Genomic DNA, 27304 nt, shown 5'->3' with positions numbered 1-27304 from the left:
AAGGCGAGGAGGAGGGTTTGACCAACCACCATCCAGGCTGCTCTGACACCTTCCCCCCGGGTCAGGTCCCTGACAGCACGAGGAGCGGAGGGGGGGCCTATGCCCGGAGACAGGCTGCTGCTACTCGGCCGGACTTGGTGCGGTCCGGGGACAGAATGGCGGTGCTGGGAGCAGGGCGCTGGGTGCTCAGGGCTGTGAGCCCACCACCGGCAGTGTGCCACCAAGGTAACCCCCCCAGTGTGCCACCAAGGTAACCCCCCCCCCAGTGTGCCACCAAGGTAACCCCCCCCCAGTGTGCCACCAAGGTAACCCCCCCAGTGTGCCACCAAGGTAACCCCCCCAGTGTGCCACCAAGGTAACCCCCCCCAGTGTGCCACCAAGGTAACCCCCCCCCCCCAGTGTGCCACCAAGGTAACACCCCCCCCAGTGTGCCACCAAGGTAACACCCCCCCCCAGTGTGCCACCAAGGTAACACCCCCCCCAGTGTGCCACCAAGGTAACCCCCCCAGACAGTGTGCCACCAAGGTAACACCCCCCCACCCAGTGTGCCACCAAGGTAACACCCCCCCCCCCCCAGTGTGCCACCAAGGTAACACCCCCCCCCCCCCAGTGTGCCACCAAGGTAACACCCCCCCCCAGTGTGCCACCAAGGTAACCCCCCCAGACAGTGTTCCACCAAGGTAACACCCCCCCCCCCCCCCCCCCATATGCCACCAAGCAAAGAAAAAAACAAACCCCAAGATTTCAATTTGCTGCTATTCTACATTTTGGGAATACATTTTTTTTTTTTTTTTTTTAAGTTTGAATTCTTGGGAATTTGAATTGAATTTGACATATTGGGGTCACAGTAGTCAAGGTGAAAAGATAGCAGACTTGGCAAGTTTTCCAATCAAGTCCGGGGCCTAAAATGTATGCCCGTTGACACATTATATTGTATTCATTAAACCATGAATTGTAAAGGATTGAAATCCAAATGACAATATTAAGGCAAAAAAAATGATCATCTAAAACCGCTAGACAATTTACAGATGTTTCTATGGTTTGCCTACCTTTTGCAGTTTGGATTACAGTAATCATTTTAAATCATTTTATTGCTGAGGTTAGAATAACTACATGTCAGTCATATGGCCAAGTGTTGCATATTTGCCACCATAACGTTCAAAGTGGAGCTGTCACACGTGAGAATTTTGCAGAACAGCTAACTAATAACTATTGGTTGTGTCGTTACTAATTTAAAAAATATATATATTTTCATTTTACAAGCTCTACAGGGCACATCAGGCACCACGGACAAATGAACACCTGCAGTATCACGCACAGCTTGTACCTGCATATAGCACTACTTGGAGAATGCGTGTGCACACAGATGCCAGTACAGCGTTTCTCTGTAGGCACCCAAGTCCCAATCATATAGGCATTATGGAGTTGTTAAGTCATGAATACGGAAGCCGGTGCAATATTCAATAGCATTTAATTTGTTGAGGGAACAGGTAGCTGTCACTTCCAGAGATGTGACATTTGTGCAGTAAATATCATGTAGGAATTCCTGATGTGTATTCACCAAACTAAGATTTCTTGAGAATTGACAGAGGAATCATTTTGATCAAAATAACCACTTTGCAAAAATGGAATTGGGGAAAGCTTTCATTCACACAGGGTATTGAATATCTCATAGGGTTATTTACTAAAGGGAAAATTCAAATAAAAGTTGAAGTGGCACAGTCAAACCCCCTGAAAAACTAGTATTTCATAATTTTTCTCTGAAATTCCAACCCTGTCGAGAGATAAGCGGAGACAAAGTACGAACTCCTACGCCTGACTTTCTTTGACACAAGACGGAATCTAAGAATCAATTGTAATTGGCTACCGACCAAGATGGCGACGCCTGCGAGGGACAGGTTTAGATAAGTAACCTCACCTCAACCTGCACCCCATCACTTCCTTGCCACCGGACCACCAGTGACGACGTCACTGTCAGAAGAATTAGCAAATTTGGCAAAGTCCCCAAAAGGCTAGAATAACCATACTGAAAGAATAGCTGACTCTGTTATAGTCCCTTCCTGGCTGTTTAGCCTGCATTTTGCTATTCAGTTTTTAATTCTTTGAAGTGTAATTTTCCCGGAAGTCAAAAAAGTCACCTGACTGTTCCCATTTTACAAAATGATCCTGTATTCTTAGTTGGTTTTTAAGGAGCATTCCAAACCCATAAAGCACAACATGAATGTGTCCTTTGCCCTACATTATACAAGTGCCGATTTAAAAATAAATCATTTGGAAAGGTGCGCTTCTTTACTTGCTTTGAACGATTGCTCAAATCGGAAGGTAATGCTTCGTAAACTGCATTCTGTTTGAATGCCCTGTAGAATTTCAGTGCTTCTCTGTTGGGCAGAGTGGAGCTGTGGTGAGAAGACCGTTGTATTGCTGGATCAGGGGAGTAGCTGATTTACTTTAAGAACAGGGAAGGCTTGAAATCTAAATATGCATTGCAACTCTCCATCATTAAAGGAACATTCTGTGGAATTATTATAATTTTTTAAATCACTCCGCAGCGCTTTGCAATATTATGAAAGGGGGGAAGATTTACAATAAATGAGACAATTACACAATGACGCAGAAACAATGGGTAGATGAGGACCCTGCTCAAACAAACTTACAGTCTACAGGAGGTAGCTGTGCTCGGACATGTGCATATACATTTGGATGTGCACGCACACAGAGCAAGGTACGCTGAGGTAAACTGTGCCCTGTGGACATGCATACTCACTGCATTTTTATTACATAGTCCCAGATGCATTTTTTTTCTTTATACACAAATTCATAGTCTATACATAATAGAAATGGAATTTGATATATACTAACCTTATTTTTATCTGTTTAGCAAAAAGATACCTGTTAACCGAAGAAATTCTTAAACTCCGTGATTTTCAGAAGAAGAAACTAGCTACGGTATATCATGTCTACGGGAAAAAAGGTAACCATAATCTATTATGAAACCTTACTTTGTTGATTTGTAACACACTTTTGTGTTCTTGAAATGAATCTGTCAGAATTAAAGGAACACTCTGGGTTTGGGGAAAAAAAATGACTACTCTAAACTGTAAAACAAATTGGGAAACTAATGGCATTTCTCCTTTAAAATTATTCTGATTGAAAAGATAATGCACTCTGGATTTCCTCATTTGCTACAAATCTGCAGCTTTTCTGAGACACTGATGTGTCAGATTTTTTGTTGTTGTTGTTTTATTGTTCGTCTGTTTGTGTTTTTTTTTTGTTTTTTTTTAATGGGATAGTTGTGAATATTCCACAAAAAACTTCTCTCATGAAAAGACACGAGTAAAAGCTCTAGAAAGTTCATGTTGTCACCAAACTTACATGACAGAAAAATTATTGTTCCATAATCCATGCGTAATGCATAGCTGGATATGATCCTTGAAGTGTTACATTTGGGAGCCAGACAAATATGCTAAGAAGATATGAGTATTAGGGATCCACCAAAATGAAAATTCTGGACCGAAAACAAAAATTCAGGATGCCTTTGGCCGAAAACTAAAAAAGGACTTTATTTTTTTTCCCCAAATGATTTAAAAAAAGTGTTTTTTTTCCCTATAAGTTTATTAATATCAGACTTTTTAATGAATTTAATTAATCTAATATGAAAAACTTCCCTTCTCTTTTAGTGCCCCCCCTGTTTAATGTTCCTATCTCCCCTCTCTAGTGTTCCCCTCCCTCTTTTTTAGTGTTCTTTCCCCCCTCCTCCCCAGTCCCATAGTGTTCATTTCCCCCCTCCTCCCCAGTCCCATAGTGTTCTTTTTCCCCCTCCTCCCCAGTCCCATAGTGTGCTTTTCCCCCATCCTCCCCAGTCCCATAGTGTGCTTTCCCCCCCTCCTCCCCAGTCCCATAGTGTTCTTTTCCCCCCTCCTCCCCAGTCCCATAGTGTTCTTTTCCCCCCTCCTCCCCAGTCCCATAGTGTTCTTTTCCCCCCTCCTCCCCAGTCCCATAGTGTTCTTTTCCCCCCTCCTCCCCAGTCCCATAGTGTTCTTTTTCCCCCTCCTCCCCGGTCCCATAGTGTTCTTTTTCCCCCTCCTCCCCGGTCCCATAGTGTTCTTTTTCCCCCTCCTCCCCGGTCCCATAGTGTTCTTTTTCCCCTCCTCCCCGGTCCCATAGTGTTCTTTCCCCCCTCCTCCCCAGTCCCATAGTGTTCTTTCCCCCCTCCTCCCCGGTCCCATAGTGTTCTTTCCCCCCTCCTCCCCGGTCCCATAGTGTTCTTTCCCCCCTCCTCCCCGGTCCCATAGTGTTCTTTCCCCCCTCCTCCCCGGTCCCATAGTGTTCTTTCCCCCCTCCTCCCCGGTCCCATAGTGTTCTTTCCCCCCCTCCTCCCCGGTCCCATAGTGTTCTTTCCCCCCCTCCTCCCCGGTCCCATAGTGTTCTTTCCCCCCTCCTCCCCGGTCCCATAGTGTTCTTTCCCCCCTCCTCCCCGGTCCCATAGTGTTCTTTCCCCCCTCCTCCCCGGTCCCATAGTGTTCTTTCCCCCCTCCTCCCCGGTCCCATAGTGTTCTTTCCCCCCTCCTCCCCGGTCCCATAGTGTTCTTTCCCCCCTCCTCCCCGGTCCCATAGTGTTCTTTCCCCCCTCCTCCCCGGTCCCATAGTGTTCTTTCCCCCCTCCTCCCCGGTTCCATAGTGTTCTTTCCCCCCTCCTCCCCGGTCCCATAGTGTTCTTTCCCCCCTCCTCCCCGGTCCCATAGTGTTCTTTCCCCCCTCCTCCCCGGTCCCATAGTGTTCTTTCCCCCCTCCTTCCCGGTCCCATAGTGTTCTTTCCCCCCTCCTTCCCGGTCCCATAGTGTTCTTTCCCCCCTCCTTCCCGGGCCCATAGTGTTCTTTCCCCCCTCCTTCCCGGGCCCATAGTGTTCTTTCCCCCCTCCTTCCCGGTCCCATAGTGTTCTTTCCCCCCTCCTTCCCGGTCCCATAGTGTTCTTTCCCCCCTCCTTCCCGGTCCCATAGTGTTCTTTCCCCCCTCCTTCCCGGTCCCATAGTGTTCTTTCCCCCCTCCACCCCAGTCCCATAGTGTTGCCCCCCATCCCATCTCCCATAGTGTTCTTCCCCTCCCTCCCCTGTCCCATAGTGTTCATTTCCCCCTTTCCCCAGTCCCATAGTGTTCTTCCCCTCCCTCCCCTGTCCCATAGTGTTCTTTCCCCCATCCCATCTCCCATAGTGTTCTTCCACTCCCCTGTCCCATAGTGTTCTTTCCCCCATCCCATCTCCCATAGTGTTCTTCCCCTCCCTCCCCTGTCCCATAGTGTTCTTTCCCCCATCCCATCTCCCATAGTGTTCTTCCACTCCCCTGTCCCATAGTGTTCTTTCCCCCATCCCATCTCCCATAGTGTTCTTCCCCTACCTCCCCTGTCTCATAGTGTTCTTTTATCCCCCCCTCCTCTGTCCCATAGTGTTCTCCCCCCACACGTCAAGTGCAGTATTCTTGACTTTTCATGTTATCATTACAATCTTTGTGATATATAATCATCTGAATTGTTAATACAAGCATGTCTGTTAAACTATGCACTACAAAAATAAAAAATATTTTTAAAAAATTATATATTTTTTTTAATTTCAGCAAATTTGAGCCGTTTTTTGGCCGAAACGGGATAGACTCATTTTCAGGCTGAAAATTTTGGCAGCCAAAATTTCGGTGCATCCCTAATAAATATTATTTGAATTTTTTTATTTAATTGTTTTTCTTAAAATGATACAATGGTAAAAAATGGCACATTATTTTTAATGCATAAAGTAGATAATGTGGGGGGGCGGGGCCTGACACTCATGGCGATCAGACGATCTAGCATGGATTCTGGCCACATTTCGCCTCCCAGTGAATACATACTGGAGCTACGACGTGGCAGGCTCGTGTGGCAGCGGCTGGGGGCCGAGTTTGAGGCAGAAAGAACCGGAGGGGACGGTGCGGCCTAGTCGACCCGTGGAGCAGGAGGGACGGCCGCTCTCCCAATCTAGAGGGTCCTGGACTCGTGCTGAAGCCTGCTAAAGCCCCGTTACCCACCCCCCCTTGGGACCGGTGGGGGTTATCCCGGTCCCCACCAGGCAGGCCTGCACTTTAACAGCCTACAGCTCTCTTGTGCAGCTGCGCACCAAAGGCAGACAGCTCCCACGCGGCCACACTAAGATGGCCGACGGCAGTGCGGCAGTTCCAGAGAACAAGGTGGTGTGTAAGACTCACCCAGCCGCCACGGTGGGGGATCCCACAAAGGCTCTCGACCTCCACACTAATCACCCTTGGTAGAGACCCCAAGACACACAAGCACCACAAAAGCCTGCATATTCACGCATACCCGCACAGCTGTGGCACTCCCAGGAAACAGGCGCAAGACGCACTCCAGCCGAGTATGACCCACCAACTAACTTGAAGCCTGCACCAAGGACCTGTACCTGGAGGACACCCAGTAACACCACCACTATACCCCAACTCCACAACGCGGCAGATCGCACCCTGGTACGGAGGCACAACAGGTACCATACCCATACTCCCCCAACAACCAGGAGAAATAATGGGAGCAGACCTCAATTGATGCATCCAGCAGCGGGAGTTTGGGACTCTGTAGCCATCTTAGGTAGTGCACAGGGACTATCCCCACGCATGGGGAAAAGCTAACTTTTCATTGTCTGGGTAATGGCCGGAGCTGGCAGTGACCCCGGCCTGTGAGGCTATGACATTATTAAGGCACACACAGTTTACATACACCTTAGCTAACCCCACCTGGTGTCGCGGTGGTGGTAGACATCGACACGCACGCACCCTCTCTGATAGAACTACAGTTAAAGCTAATGTTGAAGCTAATATTAAAGCTAATTTTAATGTTTAAGCTGATGTTAAAGATTAACGCCACTTTGGTGCTGATTTCTTGCATTAAGATGACGATGGCGCGCTATGCCTGGTGGAAACTCAAACCTACTCTAACAAGCTTGTAACTTACAAATGTAATCCCATAGTCAGTCAGACAATCACAGTGTGTACCTAATAGGGATCGACCGAGTATCGGTTTTACCGATATTATCGGCCGATATTCGGTATTTTCGGCAATATCGGTATCGGCCAATAGAGTTACCGATATTGCCGATAATACCTCCTAGGACCGCCAGGTTCATTACAAGCCTGGCGGTCCTGGGGGGTCCGGCAGCAAGCGCTGGCTTACCTTGCCTGCAGCTCCATGTCTAAATCTCGCGAGACCCGCGGCCGCAGAGCGTTGCCACGGGTTACCATTGCAACGCTCCGCGCGGCACTAAGGGCCGCGAGATTTACACTGGGGAGCTGAAGGAGCTGCTGGCAAGGTAAGCCAGCGCTTGCTGGTGGACCCCTCAGGACTTAACAAGCCACCGGACCACCAGGGAATACTATATCCCCCCTCCCTGGTAAGAAGCAGGAAGGGGGGACTAAAAGAAACAAAAAAAACACCATTTAAATATTAAAATAAAAATAATTAACATAAAAAATCCCCCCCATTTTACACAAATTACATCACTACACAAACACACACACACACTGCATTACACACATACACACTACACAAACTGCATTACAAACATACACACTACACAAACTGCATTACAAACATACACACTACACAAACTGCATTACAAACATACACACTACACAAACTGCATTACAAACATACACACTACACAAACTGCATTACATACATACACACTACACAAACTGCATTACATACATACACACTACACAAACTGCATTACATACATACACACTACACAAACTGCATTACATACATACACACTACACAAACTGCATTACATACATACACACTACACCTACACACTACACAAACTGCATTACATACATACACACTACACCTACACACTACACAAACTGCATTACATACATACACACTACACCTACACACTACACAAACTGCATTACATACATACACACTACACAAACTGCATTACAAACATACACACTACACCTACACACTACACAAACTGCATTACATACATACACACTACACCTACACACTACACAAACTGCATTACATACATACACACTACACCTACACACTACACAAACTGCATTACATACATACACACTACACCTACACACCACACAAACTGCATTACAAACATACACACTACACAAACTGCATTACAAACATACACACTACACCTACACACTACACAAACTGCATTACATACATACACACTACACCTACACACTACACAAACTGCATTACATACATACACACTACACAAACTGCATTACGTACATACACACTACACAAACTGCATTACATACATACACACTACACCTACACACTACACAAACTGCATTACATACATACACACTACACATACACACTACACAAACTGCATTACATACATACACACTACACATACACACTACACAAACTGCATTACATGCATACACACTACACAAACTGCATTACATACATACACACTACACCTACACACTACACAAACTGCATTACATACATACACACTACACAAACTGCATTACATACATACACACACACGCACTGCATTACATACTCACACTACACAAACAGACTGCATTATATATACACACACTACACAAACATACTGCATGATATACACACACTACACATACACACTGCATTATATACACACACTACACATACACACTGCATTATATACACACACTACACAAACACACTGCATTATATACACACACTACACAAACACACTGCATTATATACACACACTACACAAACACACTGCATTATATACACACACTACACAAACACACTGCATTATATACACACACTACACAAACACACTGCATTATATACACACACTACACAAACACACACACTGCATTATATACACACGCTACACAAACACACACACTGCATTATATACACACTCTACACAAACACACACTGCATTATATACACACGCTACACAGACACACACTGCATTATATACACACGCTACACAGACACACACTCTGCATTCACTATACACACTACACAGACACACACTCTGCATTCACTATACACACTACACAGACACACACTCTGCATTCACTATACACACTACACAGACACACACTCTGCATTCACTATACACACTACACAGACACACACTCTGCATTCACTATACACACTACACAGACACACACTCTGCATTCACTATACACACTACACAGACACACACTCTGCATTCACTATACACACTACACAGACACACACTCTGCATTCACTATACACACTACACAGACACACACTCTGCATTCACTATACACACTACACAAACACACACTCTGCATTCACTATACACACTACACACACACTGCATTCACTATACACACTACACAAACACACACTCTGCATTCACTATACACACTACACACACTCTGCATTCACTATACACACTACACAAACACACACTCTGCATTCACTATACACACTACACACTCACTGCATTCACTATATATACACACTACACAAACACACTGCATTATATACACACACTACACAAACACACTGCATTATATACACACACTACACAAACACACTGCATTATATACACACGCTACACAAACACACTGCATTCACTATACACACACTATACAAACACTGCATGCACTATACAAACACACACTCTGCATTCACTATACACACTACACAAACACACTGCATTCACTATACACACTACACAAATACACACTGCATCCACAACACACACAGCTCCCCTGTCTAAATACACTTCATCCACTACATGTGGCATGTATATTTTGTGCATTTACCGTTAGAAATTGTTTATTTTTTCAAAATGGTAAATGTACAGAATATCGGCAAGTTATCGGCTATCGACCTGAAAGTTTATCAGGTATCGGCTCTAAAAAAAAATCAATATCGGTCGATCCCTAGTACCTAATGAATATTCACTCATAACTGACAAGTTGATCTATAACTTGAGGAAACTACATTACATAAAATTACAAAATGTGCTATGTTCCGACTTGCCACGATATTGTTCATATATGTTGACAGATAAGGCACTGGTTGCTGTTGTGGCTTTACCTGCACCACTGTATTTTTCTTGCCATGCACAATAAAATAAAGAATAATAAAAAATAAAAAAATAGATAATGCATTTTTTTTTTTAAATGGAATGAACAGAACTTCAGGAAAGCATTGTGTGCCCATTGTGAGTAGAGGTACAAACGGTTAATGAGAATCACTGATAGTATGATAGGTTCAGCTGATGTTCTATCACAGGGATCCTATCCAGATCAGTGAAGAAACCTTGAGATGGACTAAGTAGGCTTTGGGGTTAAACTTTTGAAAACCATTTAATCCAGTAAGGTATGAGGGCAATAAGAGATCCCAGCCACCGTTACAGCTTCATAGAGTTATGGTTGCTGGTGACGCCTGGAAAGGTCCTTTCATATTTAATTATATGGTGTGTGGTTTCATTACTTTTGGATTTCTTCTGTGCTGTATAAAATCTGAACTGAATAATCTACCTTTTTTTAGATTTGTATTTCCAGTCGGTTAATGATAAACTACAGAAAAACCGAATAATCCTTCGTAGCGAATTGCAGACGCTCCTTCATCTATGCGAAACACCAGCCGATGTAGAATTTGCAAAACAAGTTATTTATAGGTAAAAAGTGTTCTTTTCATTACTTCTTTCATAATTTGCAGAGGACTTAAGGGACACTTTTGACAAAGTTAAGATTCCAGAGCTGTTCTGATATTTGCGTGCTTAGACGTAACTATCACTTTTGAATAAAACATAAAAAAATAAAAAATCACCTGCAGCTTTTGTTATACACTTTTTGCCTATGATACTCCATATTCTTTAAAATTTAATATTAAATTCAGCAAATTACGTCACAGTTCAGTCTAGGCACACACTTCAAACGAGGAGGGGAAATAGAAACATTATCAGTGTGTCATTTCTGTTTATTAACTTGTTTTTAAAATGGTCTAAAAGTATCTGCATTTTTCTGCCTAAATTCCAACATTTTTTACAGAGTTATCCATTTCAGAAAAGACTGCCACATTTAGAGGAGGAATAAAAAGAGAAGTGAATCAGAAAACTTTACTGAGTGTCGGAAACCTCAATAAATGGCATTATTAGAAAAAAAAATGGTGTACATTTAAAAATGGTGGTTAAAGAGCAACAGACAATATATTTAATAGATTGTGCTGAAAATACAGCAAAAAAAGACACAAAACCATCTGTGACACTTTGATAACTCAGAGTACTTATAAACTCCCATTTGCAGGATACAAACGCGAGGAATTTAAATTTATTTTTATTTTTCAAGCTATATATATATATATTTATAATTCTTTCTTTAATAAAGAGGATATGCAAACATAATATAAAAAATATTTAAAAGTGACAGCTCCCCTTGAAAAAGGTAATATTTTGTCACAATACTTTCCAGTGTATTATGTTAATGTATTTGCTACATTGTGTGTTGGTTTATTTAATCTGTATCTTGTAGTTCATTAAATGTTATAATATATAAGTTTTTATGAACACATTTGTAATATGATTATTTTAAAGGAACATTATAGCCTGTCTATTTACACTGCTGCCAAAGTCCACATTTAGAAGCTTTCACTTGGACAGCCACTAGAGGGACTTCCTGGAAGAGGTTCTGTAATCTTTGCAGGACTTGTATTCAGTGTTTCCATGGAGCTGTGCATGGACACCCTGTATGCTCCCCCCATAAAGATGCAGTGATTCAATGCATCTCTATAAGGAGATGCTGATTGATGCATGCCGTACATGGGCAATAGCCTCTCACTGCTTCTCTGCGGGGAAGCATTGAATTGGCTCAGATCATTAAGACTGATGATCTCGGCCATGGAAGCGGCGTAGCAGGGTGAAGATCAGCACAGCGATGGAGAAAAGGGGGAGGGCAATAAACTAATTGGGTATTAGCACACTATAGTGTTAGGAATACATGTTTGTGTTCCAACTCCTATATTGTTCCTTTAACTCATATTGCTAGGGTACCGCATATCTGTATTATATGATTATTGCTGATTTAAGGGACATTGAGGGGCTTCTGGGTTGCTTATAACATGTGGTGTGCATGTTGCTTTGTACATTTGCAGGTTACCATAAAAATAAACATATAACAGACAACTGACCCTTGGGAATCTATGAAAATTACATATACAGGGTTATTCACTAATGTGTAACTTCGAAGTGAATTTAAAGATTTTGGCCAAAGTAGCCGAGCGGAAGCATAGCTAACGTAGAATATGTTTCCAATTCAGCTATATTGGATTTATATATGACATTCACTTTGAATTCTCACTTTAATGCCTTACCGTCATTGTTTTAGTGGCATCTAGGACAAATGTCCACCCAATGACACCTACCCAAACTTTCCCTCATATTCTAAAATACAGGCTACCTGACATTAATTTAGGATCTATCTCTTTAATAATCATTGAAAACAAAATCTACTGAAGTCATTCTTTTAATAATAAAATATATTGACCTGAAAAAAAATATCCCTTACTTTGTTTATACGGTTTGTTTCCTAAAGAAGAGTTTAGTAGTGGCCAGCCCACGTTAACTAGCTTTCACATTGTGAATTTCTTTGAAAGTGGGTTTGTTATTGGTAAAGCACTGAATGACAATCTAGAAGACTGTCTGTGGTCAAGGTCTATCTAACGCAGAAGGTCACTCGTGCCTTATCTGCTGGGCAAGAAATGAATGATTTACATTATTTATTTCGAGATTACTGGTTGCTTAACCCCTTAAGGACCGCTGATGGTTCAGGACCGTCAGCGGTAAAACGTGCGTTTGGACCGCTGACGGTCCTGAACCGTCATAACGGTTTTGGGCAACTTACCTGATCGCCGTCGGTCCCACGGCGGCGATCACCTCTCCTCCCGGTCCAGGGGGACTGCCTGTCTGCCCGGGCAGTCCCCCCTCGGCAGATCAGGACCCCACGGCCATGTGATCACTCGATCACATGACCGCAATAGGGGTCTTTGCGTCTGCCAGCAGGGGGACTGTCTGTGCTGACAGGCAGTCTCCCTGCAAGTAAAAAATCATAAAATAAAGTGTAAAAAAAAAGAAATCAGTGTAAAAAATAAATAAATATGTGTATATATATATGATATATATATACATGTATTATATCTATATATACCTATATATAATATATGTATATATATAATATATATAATGTCACACTAAGTGTATTTTTATATTTATATATACGTATATTAATATAAAAATACACTTATATTTAAATTACACACGAATATATACAATATATATAATAACTATATATATGGTATATATATATTATTATAAAATACAAATAATATGTTAATAAAAATAAATAACAAAAAAATAAAAATAATTTTTAATAATTAAAAAAAAATTATATATATATTCAATTTTATTCTAACAGTATTTTGATATTGATATATATATATTTATATCAAAATACACTTAGAATGTAATGATATATATATATCTATGTATAAATAAATAAATAAAAATAATACGAAATATACATATGTCCACATACAAAATTACATTAATAATTTCATAAATATACACGTAGACGTCAAATATATAAATATGTATATATATTAAAATTCTACGTGCATATTTATGTAATATTTTTACCTAATTAAGTAATTTTAATGATTGCAATTTGAGGGACCTGCCTGCCAACCCAGGCCAAAAGTCCAGATAATTTAATTTGCTAGCACTGTGCTTAACCCTGTAACTTTCTATGACACCCTAAATCCTGTACATGGGGGTACTGTTTTACTCGGGAGACTTCGCTGAACACAAATATTAGTGTTTCAAAACAGTAAAACATATCACAGCGATGATATTGTCAGTGAAAGTGAAGTTTTTTGCATTTTTCACACACAAACAGCTCTTTCACTGAGGATATTATTGCTGAGATATATTTTACTGTTCTGATACACTAATATTTGTGTTCAGCGAAGTCTCCTGAGTATAACAGTACCCCACATGTAGAGGTTTTATAGTGTTTGTGAAAGTTACAGGGTCAAATATAAGGCTTGATTTTACTTTTTTTTTTTTATTGAAATTTGTCAGATTGGTTAGGTTGCCTTTGAGAGCGTATGGTAGCCAAGGAATGAGAATTAGCCCCATGATGGCATACCATTTGCAAAAGAAGACAACCCAAGGTATTGCAAATGGGGTATGTTCAGCCTTTTTTAGTAGCCACTTAGTCACAAACACCGGCCAAAGTTAGCTTTTTTTGCATTTTTAACACACAAACAAATATAAATGCTAACTTTGGCCAGTGTTTGTGACTAGGTGGCTACTAAAAAAGACTGGACATACCCCATTTTAAATACCCTGGGTTGTCTACTTTAAAAAATATGTACATGTTAGGTGTGTTTCGGGGATTTATGACAGAAACGGTGTAACAATGTCACTATTGATACATTTAAAATATATATATATTGAAACAGCAATTTCCTACTTGTATTTATAGGCCTATAACTTGCAAAAAAAAGCAATAAAGCATGTAAACACTGGGTGTTTTAAAACTCGGGACAAAATTTTGAATCTATTTAGCAGTTTTTTTCATTAGCTTTTGTAGATAAGTAAAAGATTTTTCAAGTAAAAGTCCAAAAACATGTTTTTTTTTTTTTTTTCTCACCATATTTTATTATTTTTTTTAAATACAATATATGACATAATATAAATACTGGTATGTAAAGAAAGCCCTTCTTGTCGTGAAAAAAACAATATATAACTTGTATGGGAACCGTAAATGAGAGAGCGGAAAATGACAGCTAAACACAAACACCACAAAAGTGTTAAAACTGCTCTGGTCCTTAACGTACAAACATCGCAAAAACAGGCCGGTCCTGAAGGGGTTAAGTTGGATTCAATACCAGACACCATATGCTATAACTATTACATATGATTTAAATTCCCATTCCAGATACCATGAAGAAAATAAAAATGTGATATTTGGAGAATTTCGATTTGGACCTATTTTTATCAGGTTGTGTTATGACCTTGATCTTGAAGATGCTGCATTGGAACTTGTGAAGGACCAGGTAATTACCGTAATAAATGTGTTCAGCAATGAACACCATTTAACAAATGTTATTGACAAACATGCACCTACTGAATCTGTTAATGTCATATTATATCCAGCTTGTGTTGAAAAAGGCTCAGCCAGTTTTAGAAGATTCTAAAATACTTTATAAAATATTGTTTCACATCATTCCATTAGATCACTTTGTGAAGATAAATACATTTTCTTCTATGGGTTCCATGGCCAACTTATGTTTGCAATGGACATGTGGTGCTGGAGCTCTGTAGAATACTATGAAAAATCGATATATAACAATTCCTCTTTAGATCATAGGGCAATGGTATTGAAACTTAGTCCGGTACACAGATATGGCAAACGGCCCAATCAGGAATAGAGTGACAAGTACAGAATAATGGAAGAATAACGGTGAACCTTGTGTTGTGGGAAAATAATGATGTCAAGGGTTTCTATATAGCTGAACAAGATTTCAGGTCAATGGATTTATGGTTTCTCCAGAACCCCAAATTACATCATTTTCCCCAAATATATTGTTGCCAGTTTTGGTTTGTTTTAAAGTTCATAGTTTAGTGTCATCTATAAAACGTGTGTGAAATAATCCACAGTAACGACATCATCCATGTGCATTGTGGGGTTTGAATATAGTCAGCATATTGTAATTGCCATCTTGCTATGTATTTTTTTTTTATATTTATACGTTTATGTGTAATGCAGACACATAGTGTATGCATGCATAGCGCACACAACTCTGATTCCTTGAATTTCGTTTATTTTACAATTTAACATCTAAAATTATAAATCTTCCCTTCTGTATTCTATTTTGTTTCCAGTCACTCGGCCATTTCTTCCACGACTGTACATCATTCAATATATTAATGGATATGCTGTTTACCAAAGGACAGTATGAAAGTGAGTAAACGGCTGTCTTGACTCTGACTTCTGAAATCGACTTTTTTCTTCAAGTTACATGTTTATTTTTTTTCTTTCTGTATTGCTTTAATTCTTGATTGTTTTAGATATCTTGTTTTGGGTTTTTAGTTAAAAAGAGGAACCCTCACAGCTGGAACCATAAGAAATGATCGCAAGGCTTCTCATAAAACAATGGGTCAAATGTCACTTAAATTCTATCAATGCTTTAATTAGTTTAGAGATGGTTATATGTAGACATTGGCAAGCATATTACACAATATGCCGTGTTTTAAAAAAAAAAAGAATTGACCAAGCTAATTCTTACAGCTGTAAAAGATACTTACAAATGTTATTTTTAATTACATTGAAACAATTTCCTTTTATTTGTTTTCATTTATGAGGGATAAAAAAAACATTTTATTTTTTTTTGCATTTTATTTAGCTGATGAGCTCTTAAGTTAATTTTCTTTTTTCAGGAGCCGTAGACGTGTTACTGGAAATGCGCAACCGCAAAATAAAGTTCAGCAAAGATACCTACATATTGGCGTTTGCTAGCTGCTATAAACTCGTAAGTCACGGGGAGGAAATTGGACATTACCGGTTTGTGATGCGAATGTAATTTTATCACAATGCTGTCAAAATGTATTTATTGTCTGTTATCTGCTCGTGCCAAAGCTATTTCATTTGTTTTGTAAAACAAAGTGCTTTCAAGAAATTATAGCCATGTAAGTTCACTGGTGACATATTCAGCACGTATCCTTCTACACTATAGAGTAAGTTATACAATTAATTCAGGAGCGTCAAGGTAAGTAGGCACGCCATACATGCAGCGTATTGACGGAGCGTAGCGAGGCCAGGCTTAACGCAGTGCCTTTAGCAGATGAAATGTCATATCCAAGGCGACAAGCCGAGGTCACGGATTTCAGAAAACACAATATCGAAAAGCCAACCCGGATCAAGGAGTTCAGGGATCAGATTATTCAGGCAAGCCAAGATGGATAACCAAGAAATCACAGATGATCAAGAACATGCTTTTGGGATCACCAGGAAACCAAACTGGGTACTAAAACAGAAAACTGAAGTATTCATAGGTCTGGGGCTCTTGATGGCAACACCCTCAACACATGAGTGGACGTCAGTAATGATGTAATTTTGAATTGATGTCGTGACATCGGTGGTAGGTCTTCATGTTATAAACAGACCCGGAGCTACAGCATCTAGTGTCAAAAAACGCTGGCAGAGGTGCCTGAGGGTGTGAAACTAACGTGGTGCCTAGTTGAGGTAGGGGCAGCATGTGATTGGCTTACCGCAAGGGTACGTATACTTACAAGCAGTCTGTCGATAAATAACCATGTATAATGTGTTTTGCATAAATGTTTTTATTTTAACCAGTTGAGATGTAAGTTAATTCCTTTTCTGTTCTGTACTTTGGCAGAAATTTAGAGATGAGTAATCAAATCTAGGAAAGTGAAATTATTTTAGTTTAAGCCATCTGCTCACTAGCTTTTCAATTATCCCTGTATTAATATCTCGTGGCTTTGGCATCTTGGGTAAGCCAAGGATTGTCGCATTGATCTATATAATTGTAGATACAAGAGCTCATGTCAAAGCAAACCTTTTTATTTTTTTATTTTTTAGCATTTAAAGAAAAACCCACGTAGGCATGGATTGTTAGAGCTGTGGCTAATTCTATTTTTCTCTCTTTTGTTATAGAATAATTCAGATTCTTGTAAAATCTGCTCTACTCTTCTAGATGAAATCGAGATGAAGGACAGTTGGCTCCCGACACAAGCTGCCTGCTTTGCAGTTGCATTTGCTTTGAAACAGGTGTGATAGTGTTTTTCTTTTCTTGAATTACTTAATTTGTATAGCAAGCAATATATGTAACAAGAAGATGGAGTTGGGCTGAGTGTTGACTTGGTATCGTGGTCAGTTTATTTCACAGCAACACCTCTCTAACAACAGCAACATCTAACATCCATTTGTTATTCCAATGGTTCACAGTGAAAATATATTATTTGAATTAATTAAATCAAATTATGTCAATAATGCATAAAATAAATCCGTAACAAAAAAAAGAGGCACAAATCTGTTCTAACTCCCACTGTCCAGTGTGACATGCGGTAAAAAATAAAAATCTCAACGATACTTTATTTTTTTTTTAAATTCTTTATTTTTGAAGTGCAGGTAATTACATACAACTTGTCACGCCCCAACAGCTTGTGACAGGAGACAAAATACACAGTTTGTAATCAGTAAGGCAGTGCGAAAACGTGCACAATTTTTTAAAGTTACAAAGACAAGAGCAGGTACATGCTTGTTATTGCTATTATAAAGTGAGATTATTACATAGATTCTTAGGGTATTCAAATCTATCTAGATTCAATAGCGATTGTAAATGATTATTTATAGCTTTCTCAAGTAATTCACAAGTAAATATGTTGGTTTAACATTTCGCTGCAGTGTGTAAATCAACAAGTGTCAACCAGTGTTATGTTTAAAACAGAGTGTTAACAGTCGTATTATGTATGTTTGCTATACATTAACCCCTTAAGGACGCAGCTTCAAAAACTGGACTTACCCTTAAGGACACAAGCATTTTTTGCATTTTTTGCTGTTTGTGTTCAACCTCTGTTTGCATTTTTCTTATTTATTACACCAACACATGTTATATATCGTTTTTTAAAGGACAAAAAGGGCTTTAATCTGATGTGACATATACATATATAAATTCTTATTTATTATTAAAAAAAATACAAAAAAATGAAATAAAATGAAATATTTTTTTTTCACAGTTTAGGCAATAATAACGTGTGTATAATAAGTGCAGCTTAAGGAAAGTAATTTAAAAAATATTCAATTAGTTGTTCTGATTTTCAGAGTACATAATATGTCTAGGATTTCAGCTTATTTTGAAAGTTACAGGTCACAAAATACAAGGAGTAAAAACTTTTTTTAATGTGGAGCAATTTTAGAATTTGGCATGTTTGTCTTGTAAGCTTAATAGCCATCACAGAAAGCAAAATTGCTGCACAAAAGTATATATTTATATAAAGCACACATCACAGGCTATTTACCAAAGGGTATTCTGACACTTTTTACGTAGCCATTTCGCTGCCAATCTCTGCTAAATCGTGTAGTAAAATTGTGTTTTTTTCAGATTTCTAACATACACACATAAAACAAGGATTTTTAATGTGTATTTCATAAAGTTGATATATACTACTGCTGTAGAAAACCCCATATTGTTTTCAGCCATATCAACAGAGTAAAATGATACCCCCAATCTATGTCCTTGCCACTATCCTGTGAAGTTATAGTGCCATAAAAGAGACCTGACCATTTCAGTTTTCACAGTGATAATTTTGATAGATGAATTTGATGGAGCAAGTATCATTTTGGGGCATTGTAGCAGTTTAACTGTTGAATTTATCCCTCAATGACCTACCATTGGTGAAAGTAGACACTACAGTGTATCTCATATGGTATATATTGTGCCTTAGCGTGATGCCATTTTTTCACCAGTTTATGTCAAACTTTGTGGTAAAATATTTTTTTTTGCATTTTTTACATACACATTAAATTTTTGGGGGTCATTTTTCAAGTCTGGTATGTGCCACTGTGATCAAAACCCCATAATTATGCTCAGCAAACTCTTCTGAATAAAACAATACCCCCAATGTATGTATTTGACACTATCCTGTGAAGCTACAGTGCCTTAAACGAGTCCTGACCATTACAGTTTTTACAATTAGAATTTTGATAAATGGATTTGGTGTGTCTATATCACATTTTAGGTCATTGTAGCAGATTGACAGTTAAAATTACTCCATAAATGCATACCATTTGTGAAAGTAGACACCACGGGCTATGTCATATGGTATATTTTGAGCTTTATTATACAGTTATGTTAGCACCAATTACTTTCAAATGTTATCATATTGTTTTATTTTTGCATTTTTATACACACATGTTGTATTTTAGTAGTTAATTTCGGAAACTTGATATATGTTACTGTAAATTAAATCACGAAATTATTCTCAGCTATATTTCCTGAGTACAAAATTACCCCCTTTGTACACCTCAGCCAGGTTTTTGTGAAAAAATACAGGGCTAAAATCATACCCGGCCCATTACAGGGTTTTTTAAATGGCAAATTGACGAATGGTCATTGTTTCATTTTGGGGCATTTTAGTCGCTCATATATTTAAATAACGCCACCAATGCATATCATTTACAAAAGTGGACAACATGGGGACCCTCATATAAAATATTAGAAGCTTTATTGAAGTGACATTTTGTTACCATTTTGTTTCAAAGTTTGTGGTATTCATTTTTATTTTAAAATTTTTACATACACATAGTATTTCTGATGATTATTTTTTAAATATCCTGTTTCCCACTGTCATAAAATTATCTTAGCTGTACTCAGCAACATCTTCTCAGTACAAATATACCCCATATGCATATCTTTGGAAAGTAGCGATCTTAATATTAATCTAAATCTCTAATCCCAAACCAAGCCCTAATTCTAAACCAAATCCTAATCCCAAATCTAACCCTCAATCTAATAATAAACCATTACCACAATCATAACCCATAACGTAATCCCACGTGTAACCTTAATTATAACCTTAAACCTAATCTCAATCCTACCTTTAGCAATAGTGTTAACATGATTCCCCCTGCTGGTGTCAGCCGAGGAATTCCATTGCTATATTCAGCAAGGGATGCCCGTGCTGACCCTAATCCTAATCTGAACCATAATCTGAATCCTAATCTGAAACATAATCCCAATACTAAAATTAATTATAAACCTAATCTCAAACATAAACTTAATAATAAACCCAGTAATAAACCTGATAATAAATCTAGTATTTATGCTAAACCGAATAATAATCCTTAATTTAATCTTAATCCCAAAGGTTTCCCTCTACTAATATCAGTGCTGATATTAGTAAAGGGATTTTAAACTAAAACACAGTGGTATGTTGCTGCCATCTACTGGCTATTTTCAGTATTGCAGTCTCCCATCTCTTACATTGAAGACATTATTCCCAATGCAATGCGATCTGTGCTGGGCAACTAAAAATGCCCAGCACTGATCAGAATGGCATTTGGGCATAGAGGGTGATCCTCCAGGGTTTGTTCAGACCCTGGGGGTCTCCCAAGCACCAGATCACTTGAGAGAATGACTGTAGCTGAGCTTGATCGCTCAGCTGCAGTGTTCTTTGTGGATTTAAATGGCTACATGCAGGGCTAACTTTCAGCACTGCATGCAGCTCATCAAAAAGTCTGGGGTCACTAAAAATGGCCCCAACTGACAGAGGGGACCCCCAGGTTTCTAATGATTCCTGGGTTTCCTAGTGTGAGCAGGGATTTAACCCTGCTCACACTACATTGCTGTCTATGGGGATTTAAATCCAAATTAAAAGAGCTGCTTGCCGACCTCACTTTGAGCTCTGCATGCAGCTCATCAAAATACCTGGGGCCACTAAAAATGGCCCCAGCTGACAGAGGGGACACCCAGGTTTCTAATGATACCTGGGTTTCCTAGTGTGAGCAGGGATTTAACCCTGCTCACACTGCATTGTGCTCTATGGGGATTTAAATCCCCATTTAAACAGCTGCATGCCGATCTCATTTTGAGCTCTGCATGCAGCTCATCAAAAAACCTGGGGCCACTAAAAATGGCCCCAACTGACAGAGGGGGCCCCCAGGTTTCTAATGATACCTGGGTTTCCTGGTGTGAGCAGTGATTTAACCCTGCTTACACCACAATCTAGATATAGGCATTTAAATGCCTATTTAAGCAGATACATGCCTCGCTGACTTCCAGCACTGCATGTAACTCATCAAAAAGGCTGGGGTCACTAAAAATGTCCCCAGCTGATAGAGGGGAGCCCCAGGTTTCCATTGATACCTGGAACTCCCTTGTGTTAGCAGGGATTTAACCCTGATCACACAAAATTGTAATAGTGGGGATTTAAATCCCCATTTAAATGCTTGTTTGCAGCGCTCACTTTGAGCTCTGCAAACCGAGCATCAGTCAGTCTGGGGACACTAATTCTGGCCCCAGGTGAGAGAGGGGAGCCCCAGGAATCAAATGATACCTGGGGCTCATAGTTACCAGCAAGGTAATAGACCCTGCTGGAAAAATACTGCATGACGGAAAATTTCCGTCATGCTTCCTTAAGGGGTTAACATTAGCTGGCCGTTAGTTGCAAATTTTTTAACATTTTAGGACTTTAAGAGTTAAGTCAGGCTGTTTGTCATAAAAAAAAAAGGAAAATAAAAAGAAAAATGTATAACATACTAGATGGGCATTTCTAGGGTGAGGTTTGTAGGCTAGGCTTATACGGTTGGTGGACAAGACCAGAATATAACGTAAAATTAACCAGCCCAGCCTATGATTTGCTGCAGAAGCAATCGCTATAGCAGACCGCTGGTTAGTATAATTCTGAGTATTAGATTATAGAGAATAATATAAAAGTAAACGGGTAACACAAAAACAACGGGTTCTCATCTGTAATTTGTAAAGACAATATGAGGTATGGGACGATTAATACCGCCACCGTTTCGAGTGTCCCGGTCAGCCAATACCTTCCAGAGGCATATCACAGTCCCGTTTGGACGCGGTTTGCATATCGCCCAGCATCGAGGTGGGCCAGATGGCAGAGTCTCTCCTACGGGTCGAGATCTCCAGTACCACCTGTGGTGCGTCAGACTGATGACCGGGGCGCCACTGCGTTCTCACCAGAGCTGCCTGCTTCCGAGGCGATGGGCGCTGCATCACGCGCCGCCATTTTGGGGCCTGTGTCGCAGCCATGGCTGTTAGCTTCTGCGGTCGGGTTAAGATCCGCTTTGAAGGTAGGCTTTTACTCAGCTGCTGTGAGGCCGCTCGGCGCTTCTTTTGCTCCAGCCTCGGCAGGATTGTGGTGTACGATGCCCTTTGCCTGTGCGGTCGGTGCTTGGATGTATGTGCAGGCTGCACATATGTGTTACGGTGCTTTTCACTGTATGTAGGCTTTTTTGCTTCGTCATGGCAGTGTCGCCGGCGTGGAGCTCTAGCCGTTGAGGTGGGCTGAGTGCTCGGAGGGTTCTCATGTGGTGCGTTAGAGCCCGGCGTTAGCAAGGAGGGCTCTTGCAATGCTCGGTGTAGTTTTGCCCAGAATTCCTCGAAGATCTTGTCGAGCGAGGTCTGGGGTCTCGGTTGTGCCGTGCGCGTGGCGTCCGCCATATTGGGTGGCGCGCTGTGTTTCCCGCTTTGGGAGGCTGCAAGGTAGTTGCGCTTGTCTTCGCCAGGTTGCCTCCCGGACACCGGGATATCCTCCGCCTGGTCCATAGGGGGGGGGGTTACGGGGCTCTGCGTGGTGACTACCTCCGCGTTCCGGGCGCTCTCCTGTATGAGATCGGCCGTTTCTCCAGGGTTCGCCAGGCCGCAGGTCGGTCAACCTGCTCTCCGGGTTTGTGACCATTTGCAGGTCGGTAATGTCGCTTGTATCGGGCTCCGGTACCGCCACCGAGGGTAATCTGCCAACTTGGTTTGGTTTTTCGTCGCGTTTTGGGGCAAAAATTCTCATTTTGGGCAAAGTAATCTGGAGCTCATGTGAAACACGTCTGCCCAGCATGGCAATCAGGCCCAGCCCCCTCAACGATACTTTATTGATCTAAACCAAAAAACACACAAAAACCCTAGCTGTGACTGCCTGACTTAAACAAGTCAATTGCGGCAGTTCAAGCAAAAGACAATGAAAAGTGAGGAAATATATAAAATAATCAGGTTTGGTTGGTTGTATAAAAGATTTGAACTGGTTAAATGTTATGTTTCTTATGTTAAGAAGGATCACATATAATGTGCTTTGGGAGCTAATATTCTCATTAAATACACTCTGTTTATTGTGTTTATTCAACAGAAGCAGTTTAGAGCAGCCAAGACTGTTTATTCACAGATCCGGAATACTAATGGGAAACTATGCAAAAACCTACATGTAAGCAAACTGTTTTCATTTTGCACATTTTTCATACTTTGGCACTTCTGTCCTGCCTCTCATTCCACTGACATTGCATTGCACTGAATGGTACGTGACTATAGCCTTTCTGATGTAATCCTTCATGGTGACATGTAATAAGGGTTCTCCAGGTACTAGTAGCAATAAAATATAGTGCTGCTCCAATTACCTGCATAACTTTAAGGTCAACCACCATTTAAATAAAAATGTACAGTGAAGCATAAGTGCCTTGCACTTGGATCCAAGTATTAATATTTTCATAGTTTATATGTGAATTACATGTCTGTTAGTCCACCCATTGTACAGCGCTACGGAATCTGATGGCGCTATATAATTACTAGAATAATGATGAGAAAAATGTACCGCTATAGTAAGGCTTTATTCCTTATGGCTTATGCTTCCTCTCGTACACTACGCAGCATAGGAATAACAAATTAAGTGTTTGGTGACATTTGTGGCGCACAGTTTGATTAAGAAATAAAACCAGCATCCTTTTTTTTTTTTTTTTATACTCTGCAAATTAAACTACTGTATTGTGAGATATTATGTGGCAGCTCTGCCCCCAACGACCACCACTAACCAATCAAATCCCTATGCTTATTGTATGTTTACCATAATATTGCCATGACAACATAAAGCTATGTGACGTATTTATTACGGTATTAGCATTTATATAGTGTCTATATATTCTGTAGCGCTTTGCAATTTTAAAAAGGGGATAAAATGGCAAATAAGAGACAAGTTTTCACAGAGACAAAAAGTTGTGGCCCTGCTCGAACAAGCTTATAAACATACTGAGAGTATAAAAAGTACACACACCATTATCAAATTGCAGGTTTTTACAATGTAAAGATGGACAAATAAAGTAAATGTCAGACTTTTTCCATCTGTAATATGATCTTCCAACAAACAAAATCCCTGTATATGGTTCACACCTTAAAATCCACTTTTTTTTTCCTCAAAGCTTCTTGTTAAGTTACACAATAATGAGCTGGAAGATGTTCTACACGTTCTGGAAGTGGCCGTGGCTGCCACTGGCCCTGTATTTGTCAGGAAGCCTGAATTCTCTGAAGACGTTGTGAGTACACTGTTTGCTATCTATCCATCTTACATACAGCATCAATATGCAGGATGGGTACTGTTAATTTTTTAACCCTTCTCTGCCTGGACACACCTCCGTTTTGTAGTCTCTATTGTCTTCTGTACTTGTTGTTGTACCTTTTCCTCTTTGTACCCCATGGGTGTCACCAGAATGACACCCTTACAATAGTTGTATATGCAGAAGTAACCGTTCTTTTTGTGCCACTTAGCTGCCCTCTATATCCTATATCTCCTAGGGAGACTCTTCCTACGTGTTCTTTAGATACAAACTCTGTTCTTAGTGTTTTGCTTTTGCCTCGCTTGCACCCCTGTGTGCATACTTTTGTGACCTCTTCTAAACTTCTTTCATTACCTTCTAGAGAACTCTAACGGGGCACTTCTTCAGTCTCTTCGCTAGCCCATGTATATATGTTGATTGGGAATGAAAGGAGTTAAAGGCAATAAAAACCGTTCCAGTATTATCCCGAATTCACACATTTGTTTTATTTTAGGCTTTTTAGGTCTGCTAGCAAAAAATAAAATGCAACCTATATACAGTATTGAATTTATTGAGCATCAAACTGCATCCTTATTGTCCTAGATTTGTCTGTTTAGTGGCAGATTTTAGGAATTACATGTCTGTGACATGGACAAATATCCAGGGAGAATCCTAACTGTACTCCGGAGCATTTTGGATGCGTTTCCCTGACGATTGCAGGACGCAAGTTGGCAGTATAGTCACTTTTTTTTTTTTTTCCCATGGGATTTTCCTTTAGAACTTCCTGTTAGTGAAGGAGTAGGAATGTAATCTTTGTTTCCCCTTGTCTGTAGTTAATAAAACCAGTGGGCCTTATTAATATATGTAATATTGTGTTTCAGATGTTTGCAATTGAGGAGAAGCTAAAGCATACTGAACTTGAAAGAAGATTTAATCAGGTTTATTTGGACCTTCAAAATTCTGGACAAATAAGTGTGCTGACACTGGACGACATGCTGTGTTTCACACCTCATGAACACCGGCAAAACTTGAATCTGTTTAAAAAGAGGAAAGTCAGCAGTAGGACATTTAGATCGTTGCAGTCTGCACTTTTAGTGGAGTAACTGGATCACAGAGTCTACATTTCATATGGAAGAAACACCTCATCGTAGGGTGCTGCTGTGTTCTACTGAGAGGGACACTCTAAGCTCCATAACCAGTGCAGCTCATTTTAGGGGTTATGGTGCGAGTAGTGTTTGAGTGCCATATTTTGTTTGCCTGTCAAAATGTTCTTGAGCAGCTCAACAAAAGACAGGGTACTCCTGATACAGAAAACTTCCCACTCTGCTGGTGCAGTCTCTCTGACAAAAACAAAATCACTTAATCTTTAAATATGTGTGGCAATGTTTCTTTCTACACGGTGCAGACTAAAGCAGCTATAACAAGATCATGGTGGATTTCACAGGAGGACACAAATGGCACATTACTGTTTATAGAGATTCCAAGTGTAAGGGATTTTAAGGTACCCCTGCCGGAGGTATCACTAAAGGGACACTATGGGCACCCGGACCACTTCAGTTCATTGAAGTGATCTGGGTGCAGTGTCCCAAGGCCCTTAACCCTGGAGAGGTAATTATTGCAGTTTTAATTACCTGAAATAATTACCTTAATGGGTTAACTTCAGCTCCTAGTTGCTGTCTACCAGACAGCCAATAGAGGGACTTTTGGGTCACTATGCCTGAGGATGTCCAGCATCACCCGAAACTGCATAGGAAAGCATTGCATAGTTGTGTATAATGCTTTCCTTTGGGCTTGTTCTAATGCGAGTGTGGCCATTGGCACGCATATACGCATTAGATCTCCCCGTCGGCGGGAGAGGAACAAAGGCGGACCCCCAGCCAGCGCTGAAGGATATCAGTGCTGGAACTAGGTAAGTGACAGAAGGAGTGAGGCACTATAACGAATTATAGTGCGAGGAAAAGAACTTTGGATTTCTGGCACTATAGTTTCCCTTTAAGGCAGGGTGTAACTCTACCCGTCTGGGCAGCAGTGATAAATTAATTTAAGCAGCAGAGTAGTGGTTGGCCTGTAGCCACCTGGAGACCCTGGACAATTTAACCATGAATGGTCTGATGTCACCAAGAGAAATCAATTCAATGAGATTAAGTGATTTAAGTTCCCAGTAATTTAAGTTTAAAATAAAACTGTGTTCTAATAGTA

General features: G+C 40.4%; 1 protein-coding gene across 1 annotated transcript; it reads left to right on the top strand.

The window, feature by feature from the left end:
- Positions 1 to 10: 10 nt before the first annotated feature.
- PTCD2 (pentatricopeptide repeat domain 2) lies at positions 11 to 27304 on the top strand. Its single transcript, XM_063453755.1, has 10 exons — positions 11 to 225; positions 2879 to 2971; positions 10542 to 10671; positions 14990 to 15107; positions 15937 to 16015; positions 16492 to 16583; positions 17729 to 17842; positions 23932 to 24006; positions 24992 to 25105; positions 25987 to 27304. Exons 1-10 carry the CDS (start codon positions 156 to 158, stop codon positions 26206 to 26208), a joined length of 1107 nt encoding a protein of 368 aa, XP_063309825.1. The 5' UTR covers positions 11 to 155; the 3' UTR covers positions 26209 to 27304.

Source organism: Pelobates fuscus, chromosome 5 (assembly GCF_036172605.1).
Source record: "Pelobates fuscus isolate aPelFus1 chromosome 5, aPelFus1.pri, whole genome shotgun sequence".
Lineage (NCBI taxonomy): Eukaryota > Metazoa > Chordata > Amphibia > Anura > Pelobatidae > Pelobates > Pelobates fuscus.
This window is presented reverse-complemented; position numbering and strand designations above follow the sequence as displayed.